We start from the raw sequence: 23,462 nt of genomic DNA, 5'->3' as shown, positions 1-23,462 counted from the left end.
TCTTTACTAGCTTTGTCGAAGCATGTTGTTTTTGTCGCTGTTTCAGCATATTTGAAACTTACATTCAACTAAAATGTTCTTTTCTTTGTGGTCGATAAAAGAAACGTACTGAAAATATCTCCATTTTAAGAAACTCTGCTTCGGGGTTCGCCATGACGTCTTGATAGTAGACACAGACACGCCCCCTCCCACACACACACACACACACACACACACACACACACACACACACACACACGTACACACAGACAGCGCGCGGCGCGCCTCTTTTTTGTCGCCTCTTCAGCAGCGCTGCAACACTCAGATCTTCTCAGTTTCTAGCCGTTACTACATAAAAAATAACGCAAAATAACGCAGTAACGCATCATGTAGTAACGGTAACGGAGTTACTGAATATAAAAAATAACGCGTTAGATTACTAGTTACCGCCGATAGTAACGACGTTACACTAACGCGTTACTTGTAACGCGTTACTTTGTAACGCGTTAGTCCCAACACTGGTGACACTACACTTTTAGCACAAACTGTGCGTCCAGTTGTGTGCTCGCGGTTGTCAGGTTCAAGGACCGAACTATCTGTTAAACGGGACAAGAAGCAAGGAATCAAACAGAGACAGGATTCAATGTAGCTCATGAGGAGAGCGCGTGGAACTGCACCCTCGCACAGTGTCACCCCACGCTCTGAGGAAAAAGTTCCCGCGCTTCCCCAATTATTTGAGCATTCCCTGATTACATAGCTGAAGCTGCTTCACATTATGCAGCAGCCCAGCACACACAATACATAAACAGTTAAAACAAAATGTGCTTGGAGCTGTGTCAAGTTTGCCTCTTCTCTTCTCGTCCACCTCATCTTCTTGGAGACGTCGGGTCCTGATACGGCCCCTCCCGTGGCTGTCCAAAATTTAAAAACAGAGACACCTACGGCGAGGCGAGTTCTTCTTGCACTGCACATCGGGAACACCCTTTTTGCCACTGGCTGGCTGTGTGTGTTTGGTCTGAGCTGATCTCAACAAGTGTTAGAATAATTGTATACAAGTTATCACAAAAACTTTGTGTTTCAATGAGTTCCCGGCGAGAAGCAAAAACATGTCTTTGAACCTACCAAGAAGAAGGCTTGTAAAACTCCACTGTAAGGGGAAAGCAACATGAAGGTGTTCTGTTTCTTTCATGTATTGTAATCCACAGAATGATATTGTCTTGACCCAAGAACTACAAAAGCGAAGAGGAAGCAGGACCAGACTCCCCTCCAGGCACCGCTTGTTTGAACTGTTTTACGACCTTTTCTGTGAACTGTTTACGACCTTTTCTTTCAACTGTTCTGTAACCAAAGGCAACGCTGTTTACAACCCCCCTCCCTTAGAAACAGCTGTTGCCATGTACCGTATTTTCCGCACCATTAGCCGCCCTGGGTTATAAGCCGCGCCTTCAATGAATGGCATATTTCAAAACTTTGTCCACCTATAAGCCGCCCCGTGTTATAAGCCGCATCTAACTGCGCTAAAGGAATGTCAAAAAAACAGTCAGATAGGTCAGTCAAACTTTAATAATATATTAAAAACCAGCGTGATGTGGGTGCGCATGGAGTCGTATATCAACATGGACGGAGCTGCGTGAAAAAAGCCACCCGGCCTCTTCGCGTAAACTTACCTTAACCACTCGCTCATCTTTTCTTCATCCATCCATCCCTTCGAGTTAGCTTTTATGATGACGCCGGCTGGAAAGGTCTCTTTTGGCAAGGTCTTCCTTTTGAATATCACCATGGGTGGAAGTTTCTGGCCATTAGCATGGCAAGCTAGAACCACAGTGAAGGATGACTTCTCATTCCCTGTGGTGCGAATATTCACCGTACGTGCTCCCGTTGTATCCACAGTGCGGTTCACAGGAATATCAAAAGTCAGTGGAACCTCGTCCATGTTGATAATGTTCTCTGGCCGGATCTTTTTTTCAGCTATCTTGTTTTTACAATATGCACGGAAAGTAGCCAGCTTTTCTTGAAAGTCTTTAGGCAGTTGCTGTGAAATAGTAGTCCGTGTGCGGATGGAGAGATTGCGTCTTTTCATGAACCGGAAACCTGTCGCTTAGTAGGAGCCATTTTGTGGTCTTTACAGATGTAAACACACAAAGGAAATGAAACGGTAATATCCGCGCGCTTTTTCTTCTTCTACGCTGGCGGGTGGTTGCTTACAGTAGAAGAAGAAGCGCTTCCTGTTCTATGGGGGCGGGTGCTTACCTTGGCGGTTGCTTGCGTAGAAGAAGAAGCACTTCCTCTTCTACGGGGAAAAAAGATGGCGGCTGTTTACCGTAGTTGCGAGACCGAAACTTTATGAAAATGAATCTTAATATTAATCCATATATAAAGCGCACCGGGTTATAAGCCGCACTGTCAGCTTTTGAGTAAATTTGTGGTTTTTAGGTGCGGCTAATAGTGCGGAAAATACGGTAATCAGGGAAAGTCCAAATAAAAAGAGGCAATCTTTCGCCAGAGCGTGCTGAGACACTGTAAAAGGGTACAGTGTCCAGGCGTCTCTCCTCAAATTGAGCCAAATTTAATTCTGTCTCTGTATAATTCTTTGCTTCTTGTCTTGTTTAATAGATGTCATCAGTGTTTGAACCTGTCAATCAGTTTCGTCTATAATTTAATATTTTAGACATGTACGACTTTTATTCAAAGTACAAATCATCCACCCAGTGTTTAGTTAAGTGGATATGCAAAGAAAAGAGTTGGATGGTTTTTACTGTTTGAGACTTTTAGCTACCAGCACAACCTGGCCAGGCCCTCAGTAGCAGCAGCAGCTACCACCACCAGGACAGGCCTGCTGTTGCATGCATATGCACTAGAGAGCAGCGTCTAGATCTGATAACACCACCTGGCCCAGGATACCAGCAGTTCCAGCCTGGTCCACCAGATCAGGCTGGCTCCAGGCTTCAACAGAGGCCCAGTAGCTATCAACAATGGCCACCAAAAGAGACATGGAAAAACTAAAGAGATATAATGAGGAGCTACGGAAATCAGTGGAGTTTATGGCACACCAAATGGAAGCAATGTTAAGTAGGCAAGACACTTTGATGGGCAGCTATTAAGGAACTTAAGAAGCAAAATGAAGACAAAGACAATATGATTGTGCAACTGAAAAGTAAATGATCTGATTTAGAACAGTATAAAAGCAGCCCTGTGCGAATTATTGATAGTATAGCACCGCTAAAGCTAAAAAGGGCCCCTAAAAGGCGTACCCCATGGTTCACAGAAGAAACTAGAGCTCTTAAACTATCATGTAGAAAGCCGGAACGCAAATGGTGCGCGACTAAACTTGAGGTTTTTCATCAATCATGGAGTGATAGTTTAATCATTTATAAACACATGCTTACCTTAGCTAAAGCTAAATACTACTCAAATCTCATCCGCCTCAACAAAAACGATCCTATATATTTGTTCAGTACAGTAGCATCGCTAACTCAACAAGGGACTCCTCCCAGTAGCTCCACCCACTCGGCAGATGACTTTATGAATTCCTTTAATAAGAAAATGTAACTCATTAGAAAGGAGATTAATAATAATAATTATAATGGATTAAATTTTATATCGCGCTTTTCTATTATTAGATACTCAAAGACAACGCATCCCAGTTACAACTGGGTTTTAATAACACAGATACGAATGTATATACGACAGATATTGCCATACTTGCCAACCCGCCCGGATTTTCCGGGAGACTCCCGAAATTCAGCGCCTCTCCCGAAAACCTCCCGGGACAAATTTTCTCCCGAAAATCTCCCGAAATTCAGGCGGACTCAGGTCCATGAGGACCTGAGTCCGCTAACCCACAATATAACCAGCATACCTGCCCAATCACGTTATAACTGTAGAATGATGGAGGGCGAGTTCTTGGTTTCTTATGTGGGTTTATTGTTAGGCAATTTCATTAACGTCCTCCCAGCGCGGCAACAACACACAACAACAGCAGTCACGTTTTTGGATACCATAAAGCAGTTCGTCTGCCGTAAACAGCAATGTTGTGACACTCTTAAACAGGACAATACTGCCATCTAGTGTTATGTGTGTGTATATGTGTAAATAAATGAACACTGAAATTCAAGTATTTTTTATATATATATATATATATATATATATATATGTATGTGTATATATATATATATATATATATATATATATATATATATATATATATATATATATGTATGTGTATATATATATATATATATATATATATATACATACATATATAATATATATATATGTAATAAAATTAATATATATATATATACATGTATGTATATATATATATATATATATATATATATATATATATATATATATATATATATATACATATAATAAAAAATATATATATATATATATATATGTATGTGTATATATATATATATATATATATATATATATACATATAATAAAATAAATATATATATATATATATATATACATATATATATATATATATATATATATGAAATACTTGACTTGGTGAATTGTAGCTGTAAATATACTCCTCCCCTTTTAGGCACGCCCCCGACTACGCCCCCTTCTACCTTGACCACGCCCCCCCCCCCCCCCCCCCTCCCGAAATCGGAGCTCTCAAGGTTGGCAAGTATGGATATTGCTCTCCAAAATAGTCTCTCTCTTTTTGATGAAATAACATTAGAGGAACTCCTACGGCATGCAAATGGGATAAGGATCTTCAGCTCTCACTGGATCGGTTCGCAGCCGACTGTGAAGCGACTGGGATGAGAATCAGCACCTCCAAGTCCGAGTCCATGGTTCTCGCCCGGAAAAGGGTGGAGTGCCATCTCCAAGTTGGGGAGGAGACCCTGCCCCAAGTGGAGGAGTTCAAGTACCTCGGAGTCTTGTTCACGAGTGAGGGAAGAGTGGATGGTGAGATCGACAGGCGGATCGGTGCGGCGTCTTCAGTAATGCGGACGCTGTATCGATCCGTTGTTGTGAAGAAGGAGCTGAGCCGGAAGGCAAAGCTCTCAATTTACCGGTCTATCTACCTTCCCATCCTCACCTATGGTCATGAGCTTTGGGTTATGACCGAAAGGACAAGATCACGGGTACAAGCGGCCCAAATGAGTTTCCTCCGCTTGAGTGGGTGAGAAGCTCTGTCATCCGGGAGGAGCTCAAAGTAAAGCCGCTGCTCCTCCACATGGAGAGGAACCAGATGAGGTGGTTCGGGCATCTGGTCAGGATGCCACACGAACGCCTCCCTAGGGAGGTGTTTAGGGCACGTCCGACCGGTAGGAGGCCACGGGGAAGACCCAGGACACTTTGGGAAGACTATGTCTCCCGGCTGGCCTGGGAACGCCTCGGGATCCCCCCGGGAAGAGCTGGACGAAGTGGCTGGGGAGAGGGAAGTCTGGGCTTCCCTGCTTAGGCTCCTGCCCCCGCGACCCGACCTCGGATAAGCGGAAGAAGATGGATGGATGGATGGGTCAGTCATAACATTTTTAGCATTCAATCAGACATTATTGTGAGGTTTTGTATTAGAGTTCCTACAAATTTGATATGCCGGCCACCAGACATATTGTTTCCTCTAAAATTGGCCTCTGAGTCAAAATAATTGCCCAGGCCTGATGTAGATGATCTATATCTTGTCAGGTTCAAACACTGATCTATTAAACAAGACAAGAAGCAATGAATTAAACAGAGACAGAATTCAATTTGGCTCAATTGAGGAGAAACGCGTAGACCTGTTCCCTTGTACAGTGTCTCACCACGCTCTGACGAAAGATTGTACGTCTCCTCTTTTATTTGGACTTTCCCTGATTACATGGCAACAGCTGTTTCTAAGGGAGGGGGGTCGTAAACAGCCATCGCCTTTGGTTGCAAAACAGTTCAAAGATAAGGTCGTAAAACAGTTCAAATAAAAGGTGCCCGGAGGGAGGTCAGGCCCTGCCTCCTCTCCACTTGGTAGAGCTCGGGTCAAGACAAAATCTTCCTGTGGATTACAATACATCAAAGAAACTGACACCCTGGATGGATGGATGAATGGATGGATGGATTTTTAAAGGAAAAAAATATTTGATTTTAGAGTTTGAAGTGTTGTTATGTTTAATGTGTCCAATTACCAAAAGCCCAGAAAGATCAGGAGTTCAGAGTTGTGATTTTAAGGGGTTACTTTTTTTTTTTTAGAAGCTGGTTATCTGGGAAGTCTTCAAATAACAACTAAGTGCATACTTGCCAACCCTCCCGGATTTTCCGGGAGACTCCCGAAATTCAGCGCCTCTCCCGAAAACCTCCCGGAAGAAATTTTCTCCCGGAAATCTCCCGGAATTCAGCCGGAGCTGGAGGGGGCGTGGCCTCCAGCTCCATGCGGACCTGAGTCCAGTGTGCACACACAAGGAGATGAAGCAGAAGAAGAGACCATAGTCGAAGAGCGCAGGGGAGACACTTCTCCAGGGCCGATGTATGCTCGGGGCAACACCCTTCACCTTACCCGGCAGTGGGTCTCCACAGCGGACGACTTTAGGGTGAATGATGAGTCCAACGATTAGTTGCAAATCTTGCTTTATTGATTGCTTGCACACAGCCAATCCAACACAAAACCAACTAGTCCCTCCCCGCACTCACGCTACCGCTCCCTCTCTTCTCTCGCCCACACACTCACTGACGTCACTCACCTCACATGCTGTCACCTGTTAAAGGGCCACACACACACATATTCTACTCTCAAAACACACAGTACAGTTAGTAGAACAACTGTGTTTTCATTACTGTGTATTTGATAGGTGCCATTGTCCCGGAATTGTATTGCATTGTACTTTCAAGTACAACAATGAGTAGATGAGTGTTATGTGTGTGTATATGTGTAAATAAATGAACACTGAAATTCAAGTATTTCTTTTATTTATATATATATAATAAGATAAATAAATATATATATAGCTAGAATTCACTGAAAGTCAAGTATTTTTTGTATATATACAGGTAAAAGCCAGTAAATTAGAATATTTTGAAAAACTTGATTTATTTCAAAAGGTGTAACTTGTACATTATATTTATTCATTGCACACAGACTGATGCATTCAAATGTTTATTTCATTTAATTTTGATGATTTGAAGTGGCAACAAATGAAAATCCAAAATTCCGTGTGTCACAAAATTAGAATATTACTTAAGGCTAATACAAAAAAGGGATTTTTAGAAATGTTGGCCAACTGAAAAGTATGAAAATGAGAAATATGAGCATGTACAATACTCAATACTTGGTTGGAGCTCCTTTTGCCTCAATTACTGCGTTAATGCGGCGTGGCATGGAGTCGATGAGTTTCTGGCACTGCTCAGGTGTTATGAGAGCCCAGGTTGCTCTGATAGTGGCCTTCAACTCTTCTGCGTTTTTGGGTCTGGCATTCTGCATCTTCCCTTTCACAATACCCCACAGATTTTCTATGGGGCTAAGGTCAGGGGAGTTGGCGGGCCAATTTAGAACAGAAATACCATGGTCCGTAAACCAGGCACGGGTAGATTTTGCGCTGTGTGCAGGCGCCAAGTCCTGTTGGAACTTGAAATCTCCATCTCCATAGAGCAGGTCAGCAGCAGGAAGCATGAAGTGCTCTAAAACTTGCTGGTAGACGGCTGCGTTGACCCTGGATCTCAGGAAACAGAGTGGACCGACACCAGCAGATGACATGGCACCCCAAACCATCACTGATGGTGGAAACTTTACACTAGACTTCAGGCAACGTGGATCCTGTGCCTCTCCTGTCTTCCTCCAGACTCTGGGACCTCGATTTCCAAAGGAAATGCAAAATTTGCATGGTTGGGTGATGGTTTGGGGTGCCATGTCATCTGCTGGTGTCGGTCCACTCTGTTTCCTGAGATCCAGGGTCAACGCAGCCGTCTACCAGCAAGTTTTAGAGCACTTCATGCTTCCTGCTGCTGACCTGCTCTATGGAGATGGAGATTTCAAGTTCCAACAGGACTTGGCGCCTGCACACAGCGCAAAATCTACCCGTGCCTGGTTTACGGACCATGGTATTTATGTTCTAAATTGGCCCGCCAACTCCCCTGACCTTAGCCCCATAGAAAATCTGTGGGGTATTGTGAAAAGGAAGATGCAGAATGCCAGACCCAAAAACGCAGAGGAGTTGAAGGCCACTATCAGAGCAACCTGGGCTCTCATAACACCTGAGCAGTGCCAGAAACTCATCGACTCCATGCCACGCCGCATTAACGCAGTAATTGAGGCAAAAGGAGCTCCAACCAAGTATTGAGTATTGTACATGCTCATATTTCTCATTTCCATACTTTTCAGTTGGCCAACATTTCTAAAAATCCCTTTTTTGTATTAGCCTTAAGTAATATTCTAATTTTGTGACACACGGAATTTTGGATTTTCATTTGTTGCCACTTCAAATCATCAAAATTAAATGAAATAAACATTTGAATGCATCAGTCTGTGTGCAATGAATAAATATAATGTACAAGTTACACCTTTTGAATGCAATTACTGAAATAAATCAAGTTTTTCAAAATATTCTAATTTACTGGCTTTTACCTGTATATATGAAATACTCGAGTTGGTGAATTCTAGCTGTAAATATACTCCTCCCCTCTTAACCACGCCCCCAACCACGCCCCAACCACGCCCTCCCCACCCCCGACCACGCCCCCACCCCCCACCTCCCGAAATCGGAGGTCTCAAGGTTGGCAAGCAGGGGCGCCGAAAAGGGGGGGTAAAGGAGACGGATTCTAGGGGCCCATGATGAGGGGGGCCCAGAGAGGCCCCTAATGATGATGAAATTATAATACAGAAAAAATAATGACACTGTGTTGGGGGCCCTGTAAAGATTCTTTTCATGGGGCCCAAAATCCCTAGCGGCGCCCCTGTTGGCAAGTATGACTAAGTGTAAATATATTTTTCACAACAAAACATCATTTCTCGGAGGTTTTCTTTTACAATCATGCCAAATATAATATATGTTACAGACAGAGGTGGGTAGTAACGCGCTACATTTACTCCGTTACATCTACTTGAGTAACTTTTGGGATAAATTGTACTTCTAAGAGTAGTTTTAATGCAACATACTTTTACTTTTACTTGAGTATATTTATAGAGAAGAAACGCTACTTTTACTCCGCTACTTTTATCTACATTCAGCTCGCTACTCGCTACTAATTTTTATCGATCTGTTAATGCACGCTTTGTTTGTTTTGGTCTGTCAGACAGACCTTCATAGTGCCTGCGTTTCAACAAATACAGTCACTGGTGACGTTCACTCCGTTCCACCAATCAGATGCAGTCACTGGTGACGTTGGACCAATCAAACAGAGCCAGGCGGTCACATGACCTGACTTAAACAAGTTGAAAAACTTATTGGGGTGTTACCATTTAGTGGTCAATTGTACGGAATATGTACTGTACTGTGCAATCTACTAATAAAAGTTTCAATCAATCAATCAAAAGTGTGAAGGAAAAAAGATACTTTTTTATTTCAACCGTACATCCCGTCAAAAGCCTAAACACTGACTGCACAGTTCCTGTCTTCACAATAAAAGTGCCGCTCCATCGCGCCTGCGCTTTCAAAACAAGAGTCTCCGAAAGCCAGCGCAAACAAGCTAGCAAGCTAAGGAGTTTGACGCCAATGTATTTCTTGTAAAGTGTATAAAAACGAATATGGAAGCTGGACAAATAAGATGCCAAAAACCCACCACTTTCATGTGGTATTAGACAGAAAGGAGGAACTTTTTTTCTCCTCCATTTGAAAACGTGGACGCTATCATCACTACTGTCTGATTACAATCAACGCAAGTCATCAGAATCAGGTAATACACCAACTTATATTCTTGTCTTCATGAAAGAAAGGAATCTATATGTGTTAAACATGCATGTATATTCATTAAAACACCTTTAACATGTAAACAAAAACAGCAAAATAAATACATATAAATTATATACTGTATATATCAATGTATGTGTATATATATATATATATATATATATATATATATATGTGTGTGTATATATATATATATATATATATATATATATGTATACATATATGTGTATATATATGTGTGTATATATATATATATATATATATATATATATATATATATATATATATATATATATATATATATATATATATGATATGTGTGTGTATGTTACTCATCAGTTACTCAGTACTTGAGTAGTTTTTTCACAACATACTTTTTACTTTTACTCAAGTAAATATTTGGGTGACTACTCCTTACTTTTAGTTGAGTAATAAATCTCTAAAGTAACAGTACTCTTACTTGAGTACAATTTCTGGCTACTCTACCCACCTCTGCTCATAACACACAGTACAGTTAGTAGAACAACTGTGTTTTCATTACTGTGTATTTGATTGGTGCCATTGTCCCGGAATTGTATTGCATTGTACTTTCAAGTACAACAATGAGTAGATGAGTGTTATGTGTGTGTATATGTGTAAATAAATGAACACTGAAATTCAAGTATTTCTTTTATTTATATTTATATATATATATATAATAAAATAGATAAATGTATATATAGCTAGAATTCACTGAAAGTCAAGTATTTTTTGTATATATATATGAAATACTCGAGTTGGTGAATTCTAGCTGTAAATATACTCCTCCCCTCTTAACCACGCCCCCCGCCCCAACCACGCCCGCCCCAACCCCGACCACGCCCCCCCCCCCCCCCCCCCCGAAATCGGAGGTCTCAAGGTTGGCAAGCAGGGGCGCCGAAAAGGGGGGGTGAAGGAGACGGATTCTAGGGGCCCATGATGAGGGGGGCCCAGAGAGGCCCCTAATGATGATGAAATTATAATACAGAAAAAATAGTGACACTGTGTTGGGGGCAGGGCCGGCCCGTGGCATAGGCCGTATAGGCAAATGCTAAGGGCGCCGTCCATCAGGGGGCGCCACGCCAGTGCCACAAATGTTGGAGAAAAAAAAAAAAGAAAAAAAGTTGGTACTATTATTTCTAAATACAAAAAATAATCCCACGTTAATTAAAATGCAAAGTAAAGCCTATTTAATAGAAATATTATTTGTTACAACATTACGCCCCCCCCTCCCCTCCCCCCGCACGGTGTGCCCCCTCCCTTCCCGTATCATGACTCTTTTTGGACGTCACCACATCAAAAAATCAACACAAGATGTCAAAACGGCCAAAACTGTCAGGTGCCCAGGGAAGAAAAAAGAGAAAAGAAGAGGAGGAGAAACGAGAAAAGACAGAGGTAGCAGGTAGGTAACGTTAGCCTACATGAAATTATTTGTCTGTTACAGAATGTGATAGTAGCTGGCTTTTTAGCATTAATCTAATGTTACATGATTCGGCAATTGCTAATCAATAAATAGCTAGTTCTGTTTTAACGTCGGGTTAATATTGTGGAGGGGGCTAAATTGTTATGGAAAATAATAATGTAACGTTAGGTAATTACAGTACTCCCACCTTACATTCCTCAGGGACATTTGTATTAGATCTTTTAAGCAGCTGTTTTTTGTTTACATTGTTATTGCCTTCTGGTTAGCTAATGTTTGTCCTGCAGGTAATAGTCACTTTTCCACCCCTTTATATATTAGGTATAGTTGTAAGTAAAAAAAAAGGTCAAAGACAAAGCTATTCGGGTTCTTGTGAGTACCGGTATATACACTTCACTGCCGATGTGCGGGGGCGCCACCTAAAATCTTGCCTAGGGCGCCAGATTGGTTAGGGCCGGGCCTGTATGTATATATATATATATATATATATATATATATATATATATATATATATATATATATATATATATATATATATATATATATATATATATATATATATGTATGTGTGTGTGTATGTTACTCATCAGTTACTCAGTACTTGAGTAGTTTTTTCACAACATACTTTTTACTTTTACTCAAGTAAATATTTGGGTGACTACTCCTTACTTTTACTTGAGTAATAAATCTCTAAAGTAACAGTACTCTTACTTGAGTACAATTTCTGGCTACTCTACCCACCTCTGGTTACAGACTAGTAAATGTTCACAACCATAAGATTACATTTTTGCCTCAAAAACTAGACGAGTAGGGAACGGAAGTGACGGGTTTTTGGCGCATGCGCAACTCCCAACCAGGTGGGGGAAGCGAAAAGAAGTACAAGATGGCGGACTGAGAGTCTGTGGCTTTTATGGCTTTGAAGTTTAAAATTTAGGATGGAACAGCTTTGAAGAGGTTTCATTACTGAAGCCCATGAAACGGAAGTTCGGTTCGGATCGAAAGAGTGTTATCTGATCTGAAGTGAAGACGTGATAGAAGATGGACGACTATGCTAAGACGGCGACGTCCGGTAAAAGAGAAAGTGAAAGAGAATCACCAACGGAGGAAAAGACGAAAACTGCAGATACAGGTAATCGAGTTAACGTTTCGTAATTCGGAAAGCTATTTCAGGCCCTGAAAAGAGCGCCGATGAGGAATTAGCCGACTTTGTTGAAGAATGTAAAGAAAGAGCCGCCATGATTGTTAGCTTGAAGAAGGCAGTGGAGTTCACATCAGAGGAGATGAAAGAATGCAAAAGTCAAATGAAGAAAGTGGAAGAGCGAAACAAGCGCTTGTGTAAAGAAAATAATGATGTGAAAGAAGATATTTTGGGGAAGAGTAAGAGATGTGCAGTGTGTGAAGAGAACAACATCCTACTTAGAGTCAGAATTATTGGCCATATATGTTAAACACACAAGGAATTAATTTGGTAGACTGTATGTATATATGGATATAGCTTATTTATCCCACAATGGGGATATTAAAAATAAGGTGGGTACATTAAAGAACATAGTGAAAATGGATGGATAGATGTTATGGTTGGAGGAGGGAGTTGTGACAGCACAGAACCACAAGGGGGCAATATTGCTATATTTATTTATTAAATGTATATATAATAAATAATGAACAATACAGAGGGGTTAGTGCATCTGCCTCACAATACGAAGGTCCTGAGTAGTCTTGGGTTCAATCCCGGGCTCGGGATCTTTCTGCATACCTGCCAACTACTCCGGTTTTCCCGTAATTAGTACGGTTTTCATCAACCTATTCCGGGTTACGGTTGCAGTGATAAAAAATACGGTTTTTCATTAATTAAAAAATTTTTTTTTTTTTAAGTTTTATTCACGAAATCGCGTAACAACAATGACAATCGACACTGCTTCCCGTAACTTCCTATCGAGCCATTCCGAATGCCATGCGCGAGGCTATTTATAGCACCGCTGCCAAGCACGAGGCACCTGTTGCCATTGTTTCCAAACGAGCGAACGATCATGGAATCAGCCGGAGAAAAATCGCAAACGAGTCTTAAACCGAAAAGAAAACTGCAGACATTCCGTGAAGAATATTCAAAAGCCTATCCGGGAATAATTATCCATTCAAAAAAGGGGGAAAACTACGCGAATTGCACCTTGTGCAGACAAGATTTTTCGATCGGACACGGAGGAATTAGCGATGTAAAAGACCACGTTGGGACAAAAAAAACACAAGCCTAATGCCGTTGCTAGCGATACAAGTGGACAACTTTCAACGTTTTTCGGATTTTAGCCACTAAAAGGTAATGACACCAATGTTATCTATTGGAATTGTTTAGTACTGTTATACTGTTAAAAGTGTTTATACTATTTATGCTCTCAAGTCCAAGTTGAAGAAATCTTGTTAAATGTTGACAGCATAACTACCAAAATACAGAAGTATGTCCTTAATATTTTTGCAGTGCTATTTCTGTTGAAAAGTTAAAATGATTACATTAGAGATGTGATGTGCCACTTTTCAAGTGTCTGATGGCTTCAATTAATTTTCATTAATTTTTCATATTTTGAATTCTTTTGAAAGGCTTACAAAAAAACTACATTTGAATTGTAATTCCATGCTATTGACAGGACTATTAATTTTAATGAAGTTAGCTTACCATGTTTACAGTATGATAATTGTGATAGAAATGTGAATTTTAGGCACAGAATATTTTTTACAATTGAACAAGGCAGTAGATTATACAAGCTTGGACAGAAAGTTAATAATGACACCAATTTTTTTTTTAATGGAATTGTTTAGTACTGTTTTACCATTTGTTTACTGTAAAAGTTGTTTATACTGTTTATACTTTCAATGAACAAATTGAAGTCTTGTGAAAGGTTGACAGGATAACTGGCATTAACTGTCAAAATAATTTCAAACTATTGAAGTTAGCTTACAGAATAAACATGTCAATCAACCCATATGATTTTTGCTGTAATATTTTTGTTTTGAAAAGTCACTGTGACTGATAGAAAAGTGATGGTTTTAGCAACATTTTAACCTGTCTGAATGCTAATAATCATTTTGCGTCGGGGGGCGAACCTGAACCCCCCACCAGGACTTTGTCCTGGACCTACCGGGGTCTGCGGCCCCTGGACCCTGGCTACTAGGTTTTTCTGATTTCAAAAGTTGGCAGGTATGTTTCTGTGTGGAGTTTGCATGTTCTCCCCGTGACTGCGTGGGTTCCCTCCGGGTACTCCGGCTTCCTCCCACCTCCAAAGACATGCACCTGGGGATAGGTTGATTGGCAACACTAAATTGGCCCTAATGTGTGGATGTGAGTGTGAATGTTGTCTGTCTATCTGTGTTGGCCCTGCGATGAGGTGGCGACTTGTCCAGGGTGTACCCCGTCTTCCGCCCGATTGTAGCTGAGATAGGCTCCAGCGCCTCCCGCGACCCCAAAGGGAATAAGCGGTAGAAAATGGATGGATGGATGGATAATTTACTTATTAAAAACCTCTAAAGGCTTAGTTGGCCACATGCGTGGACAGCACCTTTTAGCTCTTATTTCCAAAATTGTGTACACTACTGAATTGGGGTCTTATGGCCGCTTATGTGGACACTTGTACTGCCATCTGTTGGTGTCAGAAGAGTATAACATACAATGGAATTTGGGGGGAAAAAGTGTAAAAATAAGAATTAGCATGTCACTAAACATTAAGTACCCGTTTGTTACTTATGGACTAAGTACATCATATCAAAAGATGATTCTTAGTTTTTATTCTAATTAGGGTCCAATAATCCCAAATCGCAAAGAGAAATAAAAAATCATGTGAACAAACAGCTTGGGCCTTAACAGGTTTTTAAACAACAAAGGAATGGCGTGTGTGAACTAGATCCAAAAGGGGTGTATGGTGGAAGACTATGTGTATGAATAATTAGCTGTTGAGTATTACCATAATTGTTGGATGAAGAAGCAGACAAATCCAAAGGGGCTATAGGAAAAAGGGGTCCGTGATCCAAACGAGGGACAGAAGGAGGTGTCAAGATGTCCGTGTCCAGAGCGGGGGTCGAGGATCAAGGGAGGCTGTCCAAGGAAGCGAGACGCACAGCTCGAATCCAAGGCAACGGAAGTAAAACAGATACGCCAACAGAAGGTTACATTCCGGCGAGGGATGGCAGGTTGTGCAGGCTTTTGAAGGCAGGTCTGATCATCAGCTCTAGGTGTGCAGATTGCCGGAGATTGATTGCAGCTGTTCACTGCCGCTGGTCTGGGGCGCGATTTGCATGCGCTCGGTGCAGCGCATGCCCGGACCGTGACACATTAAAAGAGCACAGAGAAGATGCCACCAGCTGCCCACTTTAGCGGCGCTATTGCTACATAAAACTACAAAAGTTAAAGGCTACATTAAAACAAAAATGAGCAATGAACAATGCATATTGTGCACACACGATTGCACCATTTCAACACCCACATACTGTACACCGCTCCAGAGACAGGAGCAGACCCAACAAAGCAATCAAAGAGCCAAACTTTGTCCTAGGCTGCCAGCCGTGTCCGGTCCGCGTGGATGTAGCGAGAATCTACCCAGAGGGGCCTAAGTGTCCGATACATGTTCATTCAGCCAGGACTACGTGGAGCGCTCAACGTCAGCTCCACAATTCAATCTCTTCCACCTCATCTCTGCTGGAACCTCCGGTCTGGCCAGAAGGCTTCCCCGAGGCAGATCCAGAAAGCAGCGCCGAAGCCACAAAAGTGTCACCCCTTGTTGCGCGGTCCCGAAAGAACCCGAAGCAAAATGTAAACAAGGAGACATCAAAGGAGCACAGAGCTCCTGCAACCAGCAGCCACTCCAGCGGCGCCACCTTTGCTGGACCACATGCCGACAGCTACGTGCAGAGGATTGGCTAACAAGAATAATATCGTTGCTTTCAACATTTGATTGGGAAGTTGTCCACAAGCCACTAACCTATGGAGTCCCCCCACGTATTGGTCGAGGTCATTAAAAGTGGAATATCTACGTCAAAAACTGTTTCTTTCAGGACAACAACAAGTTTGCCTTCTTTGTAGCTCGTAGGTCGACCGGTGCAATGGACGTCGAGTGGATCTAGCATAACATTGTGAGAGTCCAGTCCATAGTGGATCTAACATAATATTGTGAGAGTCCAGTCCATAGTGGATCTAACATAATAGTGAGAGTTCAGTCCATAGTGGATCTAACATAATAGTGAGAGTCCAGTCCATAGTGGATCTAACATAATAGTGAGAGTCCAGTCCATAGTGGATCTAACATAATAGTGAGAGCCCAGTCCATAGTGGATCTAACATAATAGTGAGAGTCCAGTCCATAGTGGATCTAACATAATAGTGTGAGAGTCCAGTCCATAGTGGATCTAACATAATAGTGTGAGAGTCCAGTCCATAGTGGATCTAACATAATCATGTGAGAGTCCTGTCCATAGTGGATCTAACATAATAGTGAGAGTCCTGTCCATAGTGGATCTAACATAATCGTGTGAAAGTCCAGTCCATAGTGGATCTAACATAATAGTGTGAGAGTCCAGTCCATAGTGGATCTAACATAATCGTGTGAGAGTCCAGTCCATAGTGGATCTAACATAATCGTGTGAGAGTCCAGTCCATAGTGGATCTAACATAATAGTGTGAGAGTCCAGTCCATAGTGGATCTAACATAATAGTGTGAGAGTCCAGTCCATAGTGGATCTAACATAATATTGTGAGAGTCTAGTCCATAGTATATCTAACATAATAGTGAGAGTCCAGTCCATAGTGGATCTAACATAATAGTGAGAGTCCAGTCCATAGTGGATCTAACATAACAGTGTGAGAGTCCAATCCATAGTGGATCTAACATAATAGTGAGAGTCCAGCCCATAGTGGATCTAACATAATAGTGAGAGTCCAGTCCATAGTGGATCTAACATAATCGTGTGAGAGTCCAGTCCATAGTGGATCTAACATAATCGTGTGAGAGTCCAGTCCATAGTGGATCTAACATAATCGTGTGAGAGTCCAGTCCATAGTGGATCTAACATAATAGTGTGAGAGTCCAGTCCATAGTGTATCTAACATAATATTGTGAGAGTCCAGTCCATAGTGGATCTAACATAATAGTGAGAGTCCAGTCCATAGTGGATCTAACATAATAGTGAGAGTCCAGTCCATAGTGGGGCCAGCAGGACACCATCCCGATCGGAGACAGGTCAGCAGCGCAGAGACGTTCCCAACCGATGCACAGGCGAGCGGTTCACCCTGGGTCTCGACTTTGGACAGCCAGCACTTCATCCATGGCCACTGAACCTGTGCTCCCCCCCAACGAAGGAGAGGGGGGCAGAGCAGAAAAGAAACGGCAGAAAAGAAACGGCAGATCAACTGGTCTAAAAGGGGGTCTATTTATACAAATGAGTTTTAAGATGGGACTTAAATGCTTCTACTGAGGTAGCATCTCTAACTGTTACCGGTAGAACATTCCATAGTACTGGAGCCCCAATAGAAAACGCTCTATAGCCCGTTCTGGGTTCTGAAAATCACTAATAAGCCGGAGTTCTTCGAACGCAGATTTCATGTTGGGACAATTTGACTGTTACTTAATCGATAGCACAATACTGACGTGAAGTGTTGCACTTTTTCAATTCAATACTTAGTTAAAAAACTGTTTCAAAGTGTCACGTATATAAGACGACTGTGCCTCAACATCTTTTTGCGTAGAATTCGAAAATCAGTAGCAGCTGCCAAGCTGTGACCCTACAATCAAAATAGAACATAAGTCTTCCCTAACCTGTCAACACAGTAGATCAAGATCGAGGGCTTTGAAGGTAACACAGAACTCCCATTAGCCGCATCTTACGAGCATTTTTTTAATCTTTAGAATGCAAATATATTGAACATATATCTGTGGTTTTGTCTCTCATAATGACTGAGAACGATAGGCAAAATTCCCCCCCAAAAAATGCATTTTGCCTTTATATTTTTCTCCTGGTTCATGTTTTCCATAGGTCGTGAAAAATACTGATAATTATCGATGTTGACTAGGGCTGCAGCTAACGATTATTTTTCTATCGATTAATCTATAGATTATTTTTTTCGATTAATCGGTTAATCTATATATTATTTTTTCGATTAATCTATAGATTATTTTTCCTTTTACCGATTTTTTTTTTTATTTAAAATGAAGAGGAAAAAATAAATGTAGGCCAGTTTTTTCAAAAGGCATGGCTTTTATTTACAAAAAAAAAGGTATGGCCACTCAGTCAACATTGACAACAACATGACAAAATATTCTGTAACAATGTAAACATTTAAAACTTTTAACATTTAACAAAATTAAAAGTATCTTATTTGCTTTTTAATGTGCAAATATAAAAGTAAACATCCAGTGCAAATCTTAATATTCTGCAATAGTATAAGCATTTCAAAAGTAAAAGTATTGCTTATTTTGCTTTAAAATGTGCAAAAATAAAGATAAACATCCAATACAAAAAAGTGTACAGTGTAAACATTTCAACAAAAGTAAAAGTATTGCTTATTTTGCTTAATAACACAACAATGATAGTATGATTAAAGTGAAAGTGAATTGTTGGTTTGTACATAGTATATGTAACTGTTAATGTTGTAAAAGGTATTTGCACAACTAATTAACGTTAGCGTTTGTGACACGTCTTGTGCCGTGGGGTTCTTTCAGGACCGACAGACTGAACGCCAGACGGCTTTGCCAGGTTTACAATCTTTTAATTTTACACAAAGTCTTTTCTCTTCCAACTCTTTTCTCTTTCTTCCCTCGCTTTTCAGCTCCTCTTCCTCGCCCGCTCGTCGTCCTCTGTCTCTGGCTCTCCTCTATGGCGTCACATTAGTGCCAAAAATCCGAGCACATAAAAACTGTTATCGCGCGCTAATTCTCCACTTCGTGCGCACGCGCGACACCATTTTGCGCGCGCGCGATGCCTTTCTGTGCGCGCGCGGTGCCTGTGCGCGCGCGGTGCCTGTTTGTGCGCGCGCGCGACGCCTTTCTGCGCGCTCTCTGTGTACTCCTGGCATCTCTCCTCGCGCTGTCATGTTTCTTTTTGGCACTTTGGGGGCGGGTATGCTTAGACGGCCCCTTCTTTCTGATTGGCTGTGAGCATTTTTCATATGACCAATCATTCTCCAGCGTAGCAACGTTGTAGCCATCTTACCTCGGACATCTAGCCTCAATCATTACATTGATGTCAATGATACATGTATTAATTAAATTACCATAACTTGCTCGATTTTCGACCAATTTACAAACGGTTTGCCTTGTTACAAATCTTATTACATGTAGATATGACATAGGATGCTGTACCTGTTGAAATTACCTCTTTCGCTTTAAAAAAAAAAGACTTAATTGTGCCACATAGTTGTGTAGGGTCAGTGTTAGTCAGTTCTCTGATTATTTTAAACTGTTTCAGAATACATTATTAAAAGCTATTTTTAACATTTTAAAAACAAAATTCAAAGATTATTTCATTAATTTTATGGCTGAATTAAAAGAAATTCCATAAATTAGAAAACAAATGTTCAAGAAGAAGTGAAAATATAAAATAATGTTATTGCTGGTGGACCAGTTCTGGCTGAAAGATGTGATTATGGTGTTTGTTGTCTTATTATTTATTTGGGTCACATTTTGTATTACCCTGTATTGTGTTTATGTGGTATGAAATAACCTTCATCAGCGCGCGACATTTTTTTATCCACTTCTTCCTCCGTAAATCTTGATACATATTGACGATGACCCGCCCTGCTATACTTCTGATTGGCTCTGAGCATTTTTCAGCATTTTTCAGCGTTTTTCGCCTGACCAATCAGAAAGGAGGGGCCGTCTAAGCATACCCGCCCCCAAAGTGCCAAAAAGAAACATGACAGCGCGAGGAGAGATGCCAGGAGTACACAGAGAGCGCGCAGAAAGGCGTCGCGCGCGCGCAGAAAGGCACCGCGCGCGCACGAAGTGGAGAATCAGCGCGCGATAACAGTTTTTATGCGCTCGGATTTTTGGCACTAATGTGACGCCATACTCCTCCTCTCTCGCTCCACGTCAGCTTCACTTTGGCTCCTTCCAGTCTCTCTTCCCTCTCTCTCTGCTGCTCCGCTTTTCTTCAGCGAGAGGAGATTGGATGATCGTGCCCAGGTGCGCGATTGCAGCGTCGCTCCCGGCGCGCCCCGCCTCGCCGCTCGCACGCCGGCCCCGCCTCTCCACAGCGTTAAAGAGGAGCGCGTCTTTGTAAACACTGAACAGGCACGCCAAACGCGCCTCTCAGAGCGAAACGGTGTTTTAGTTTATGAATTTACAACGCAGATACAAATGACACATCCATGTTTTTGTGTAATGATGACAACGTATACTCACGCGGACGATTGACTAGTTGATGGTGATGGCAAGAACGCTGTCGGGTGTTTTCTTTTCAAATATTCGTTCATAGCCGTTGTGCTGCTATGATAGGCCATTTCCGCTCGACACAGTGTGCATACAACAACATTATTAGGCCGTTTATTGAAATACTCCCACACTTTTGGCGTGCTTTTTTCTCCTCGCTCGTATCGTCTGCTTTGCGCTCCGCCATGACAGTAATGTGACGTAAATATGCGACGCGTCGACGCACAAAAACGACGTCGACGTATTTACGTAACCGATGACGTCGACTACGTCGACGCGTCGTTTCAGCCTTAATGTTGACCAATACAAACACTTACATCAAGATACAGTTTTCAGCCGTATCGCCCAGCCCGAGTGGATCATGTCTGAGCTAAAGTGTGTTTGTGTCCTGCAGACATCCAGAAGCTGATTGGTCATCCAGAAGAACTTCACAGTCATCTGCAGTTGGGGAGCTCCGCTTTGAAGCAGACTCCACAGCCCCCCCACATTAAAGAGGAAGAGGAGGAACTCTGGATCACCCAGGAGGGAGAGTGTCTTCTAAAGCCGGAGGAAACAGATCTCGCCGCGTTGCCACTGACTGTTGTCTCTGTGAAGACCGAAGATGATGAAGAAAAAACACCTGAATCTTCTCGTCGGTTGGGTCCTGACGACGTCCAGCCTCAGGGGGGGAGCTCCACTTTGAAGCAGGAGGATCCACATCCCCCCCACATTAAAAAGGAAGAGGAGGCACTTTGGATCAGTCAGGAGGGAGAGTGTCTTCTCGGGCTGGCAGAAGCTGATCTCACCAAGTTGCCACTGACTGTTGTCACTGTGAAGACCGAAGATGATGATGAAGAGAAATCACAATCAGACAACCTCTTGAGCAGCGATACGGACTCTGAAGGTGATCTGAGGACTCACACTGACAACAAACACTCAGAATGTTCTAAAGAGAAGACCCGTAAAGAAGGTTTGACCTGCTTAGTTTGTGCTAAAAGCTTTTCTCATAAGGGGAACATGAATCAACACATGAAAACACACACAATGCAAACAGCGTGCTGTTCAGTTTGTGGTAAAAGCTTTACTCAAAATAAGTATTTATCCAAACACATGCAAACACACACAGGAGAGAAACTTTTTGATTGTTCAGTTTGTGCCAAAAGGTTTTCTCTAAAGCGGTATTTGACTGAACACATGAAAACACACGCGCAAGATAAAGCTTTTTGTTGCACGGTTTGTGGTAAAAGCTTTTATTCCAAACTAGGTTTGAGTCGACACGCAATGAAACACACGGGAGAAAAAGCATTTATTTGTTCAGTTTGTGGTAAGGGTTTCTATACAAAATCCAATCTCGTAAGACACGAGCGATCGCACACCGGAGAAAAACCATTCAGTTGTTCAGTTTGCGGTAAAAACTTTTCTGTTAAGAGCCATCTCAGTGGTCACATGAGAACTCACACAGGAGAAAAACCTTTTAGTTGTTCTATTTGTAACGAAAGCTTTTTTTACAGACACCGTTTGACTGAACATGTCATGAAACACACAGGAGAAAAACCCTTTCGCTGCACAGTTTGTGGGAAAAAATTCATCCAGAAGGTAGATATAAGAAGACACATGAGAACGCACACGGGAGAAAGACCTTTTTGCTGCGCAGTTTGTGATAAAAGATTTGCTCAGAAGGTAACTATGAAAACACATATGAAAACGCACACGGGGGGAAAAATAGTTGCCTAATTTATGTTATTTCGAATGCAACTGCCCAACACATGGCGCACAGAAGAAAATCCTTAACACAGCATTTTATTACAAACAAGGCAGATCACATAGATCTCATTAAAATGTTTACCGTATTTTCCGCACCATAAGCCGCCCTGGGTTATAAGCCGCGCCTTCAATGAACGGCATATTTCAAAACTTTGTCCACCGTGTTATAAGCCGCATCTAATTGCGCTAAAGGGAATGTCAAAAAAACAGTCAGATAGGTCAGTCAAACTTTAATAATATATTAAAAACCAGCATGATGTGGGCGCGCATGGAGTCGTATATCAACATGGACGGAGCTGCGTGAAAAAAGCCACCCGGCCTCTTCGCGTAAACTTCCTTTAACCACTCGCTCATCTTTTCTTCATCCATCCATCCCTTCGAGTTAGCTTTTATGATGACGCCGGCTGGAAAGGTCTCTTTTGGCAAGGTCTTCCTTTTGAATATCACCATGGGTGGAAGTTTCTGGCCATTAGCATGGCAAGCTAGAACCACAGTGAAGGATGACTTCTCATTCCCTGTGGTGCGAATATTCACCGTACGTGCTCCCGTTGTATCCACAGTGCGGTTCACAGGAATATCAAAAGTCAGTGGAACCTCGTCCATGTTGATAATGTTCTCTGGCCGGATCTTTTTTTCAGCTATCTTGTTTTTACAATATGCACGGAAAGTAGCCAGCTTTTCTTGAAAGTCTTTAGGCAGTTGCTGTGAAATAGTAGTCCGTGTGCGGATGGAGAGATTGCGTCTTTTCATGAACCGGAAACCTGTCGCTTAGTAGGAGCCATTTTGTGGTCTTTACAGATGTAAACACACAAAGGAAATGAAACGTAATATCCGCGCGCTTCTTCTTCTTCTACGGGGGCGGGTGGTTGCTTACAGTAGAAGAAGAAGCGCTTCCTCTTCTATGGGGGCGGGTGCTTACCTTGGCGGTTGCTTGCGTAGAAGAAGACGCGCTTCCTCTTCTACGGGGAAAAAAGATGGCGGCTGTTTACCGTAGTTGCGAGACCTAAACTTTATGAAAATGAATCTTAATATTAATCCATATATAAAGCGCACCGGGTTATAAGC

General features: G+C 41.9%; 2 protein-coding genes across 2 annotated transcripts in view; both read left to right on the top strand.

The window, feature by feature from the left end:
* LOC133619176 (uncharacterized) overlaps positions 1-23,462 on the top strand; it is a 170,400-nt gene that overhangs the window by 130,551 nt on the left and 16,387 nt on the right. The window lies entirely within an intron of this gene.
* On the top strand, positions 12,119-22,552 carry LOC133619178 (uncharacterized). Its single transcript, XM_061980103.1, has 2 exons — positions 12,119-12,379; positions 21,049-22,552. Exons 1-2 carry the CDS (start codon positions 12,289-12,291, stop codon positions 22,365-22,367), a joined length of 1,410 nt encoding a protein of 469 aa, XP_061836087.1. The 5' UTR covers positions 12,119-12,288; the 3' UTR covers positions 22,368-22,552.

The sequence above is a fragment of the Nerophis lumbriciformis genome, linkage group LG20, assembly GCF_033978685.3.
Source record: "Nerophis lumbriciformis linkage group LG20, RoL_Nlum_v2.1, whole genome shotgun sequence".
Lineage (NCBI taxonomy): Eukaryota > Metazoa > Chordata > Actinopteri > Syngnathiformes > Syngnathidae > Nerophis > Nerophis lumbriciformis.
Note: the sequence above shows the minus strand (reverse complement) of the source record. Positions and strands in the feature narration are given on the sequence as shown.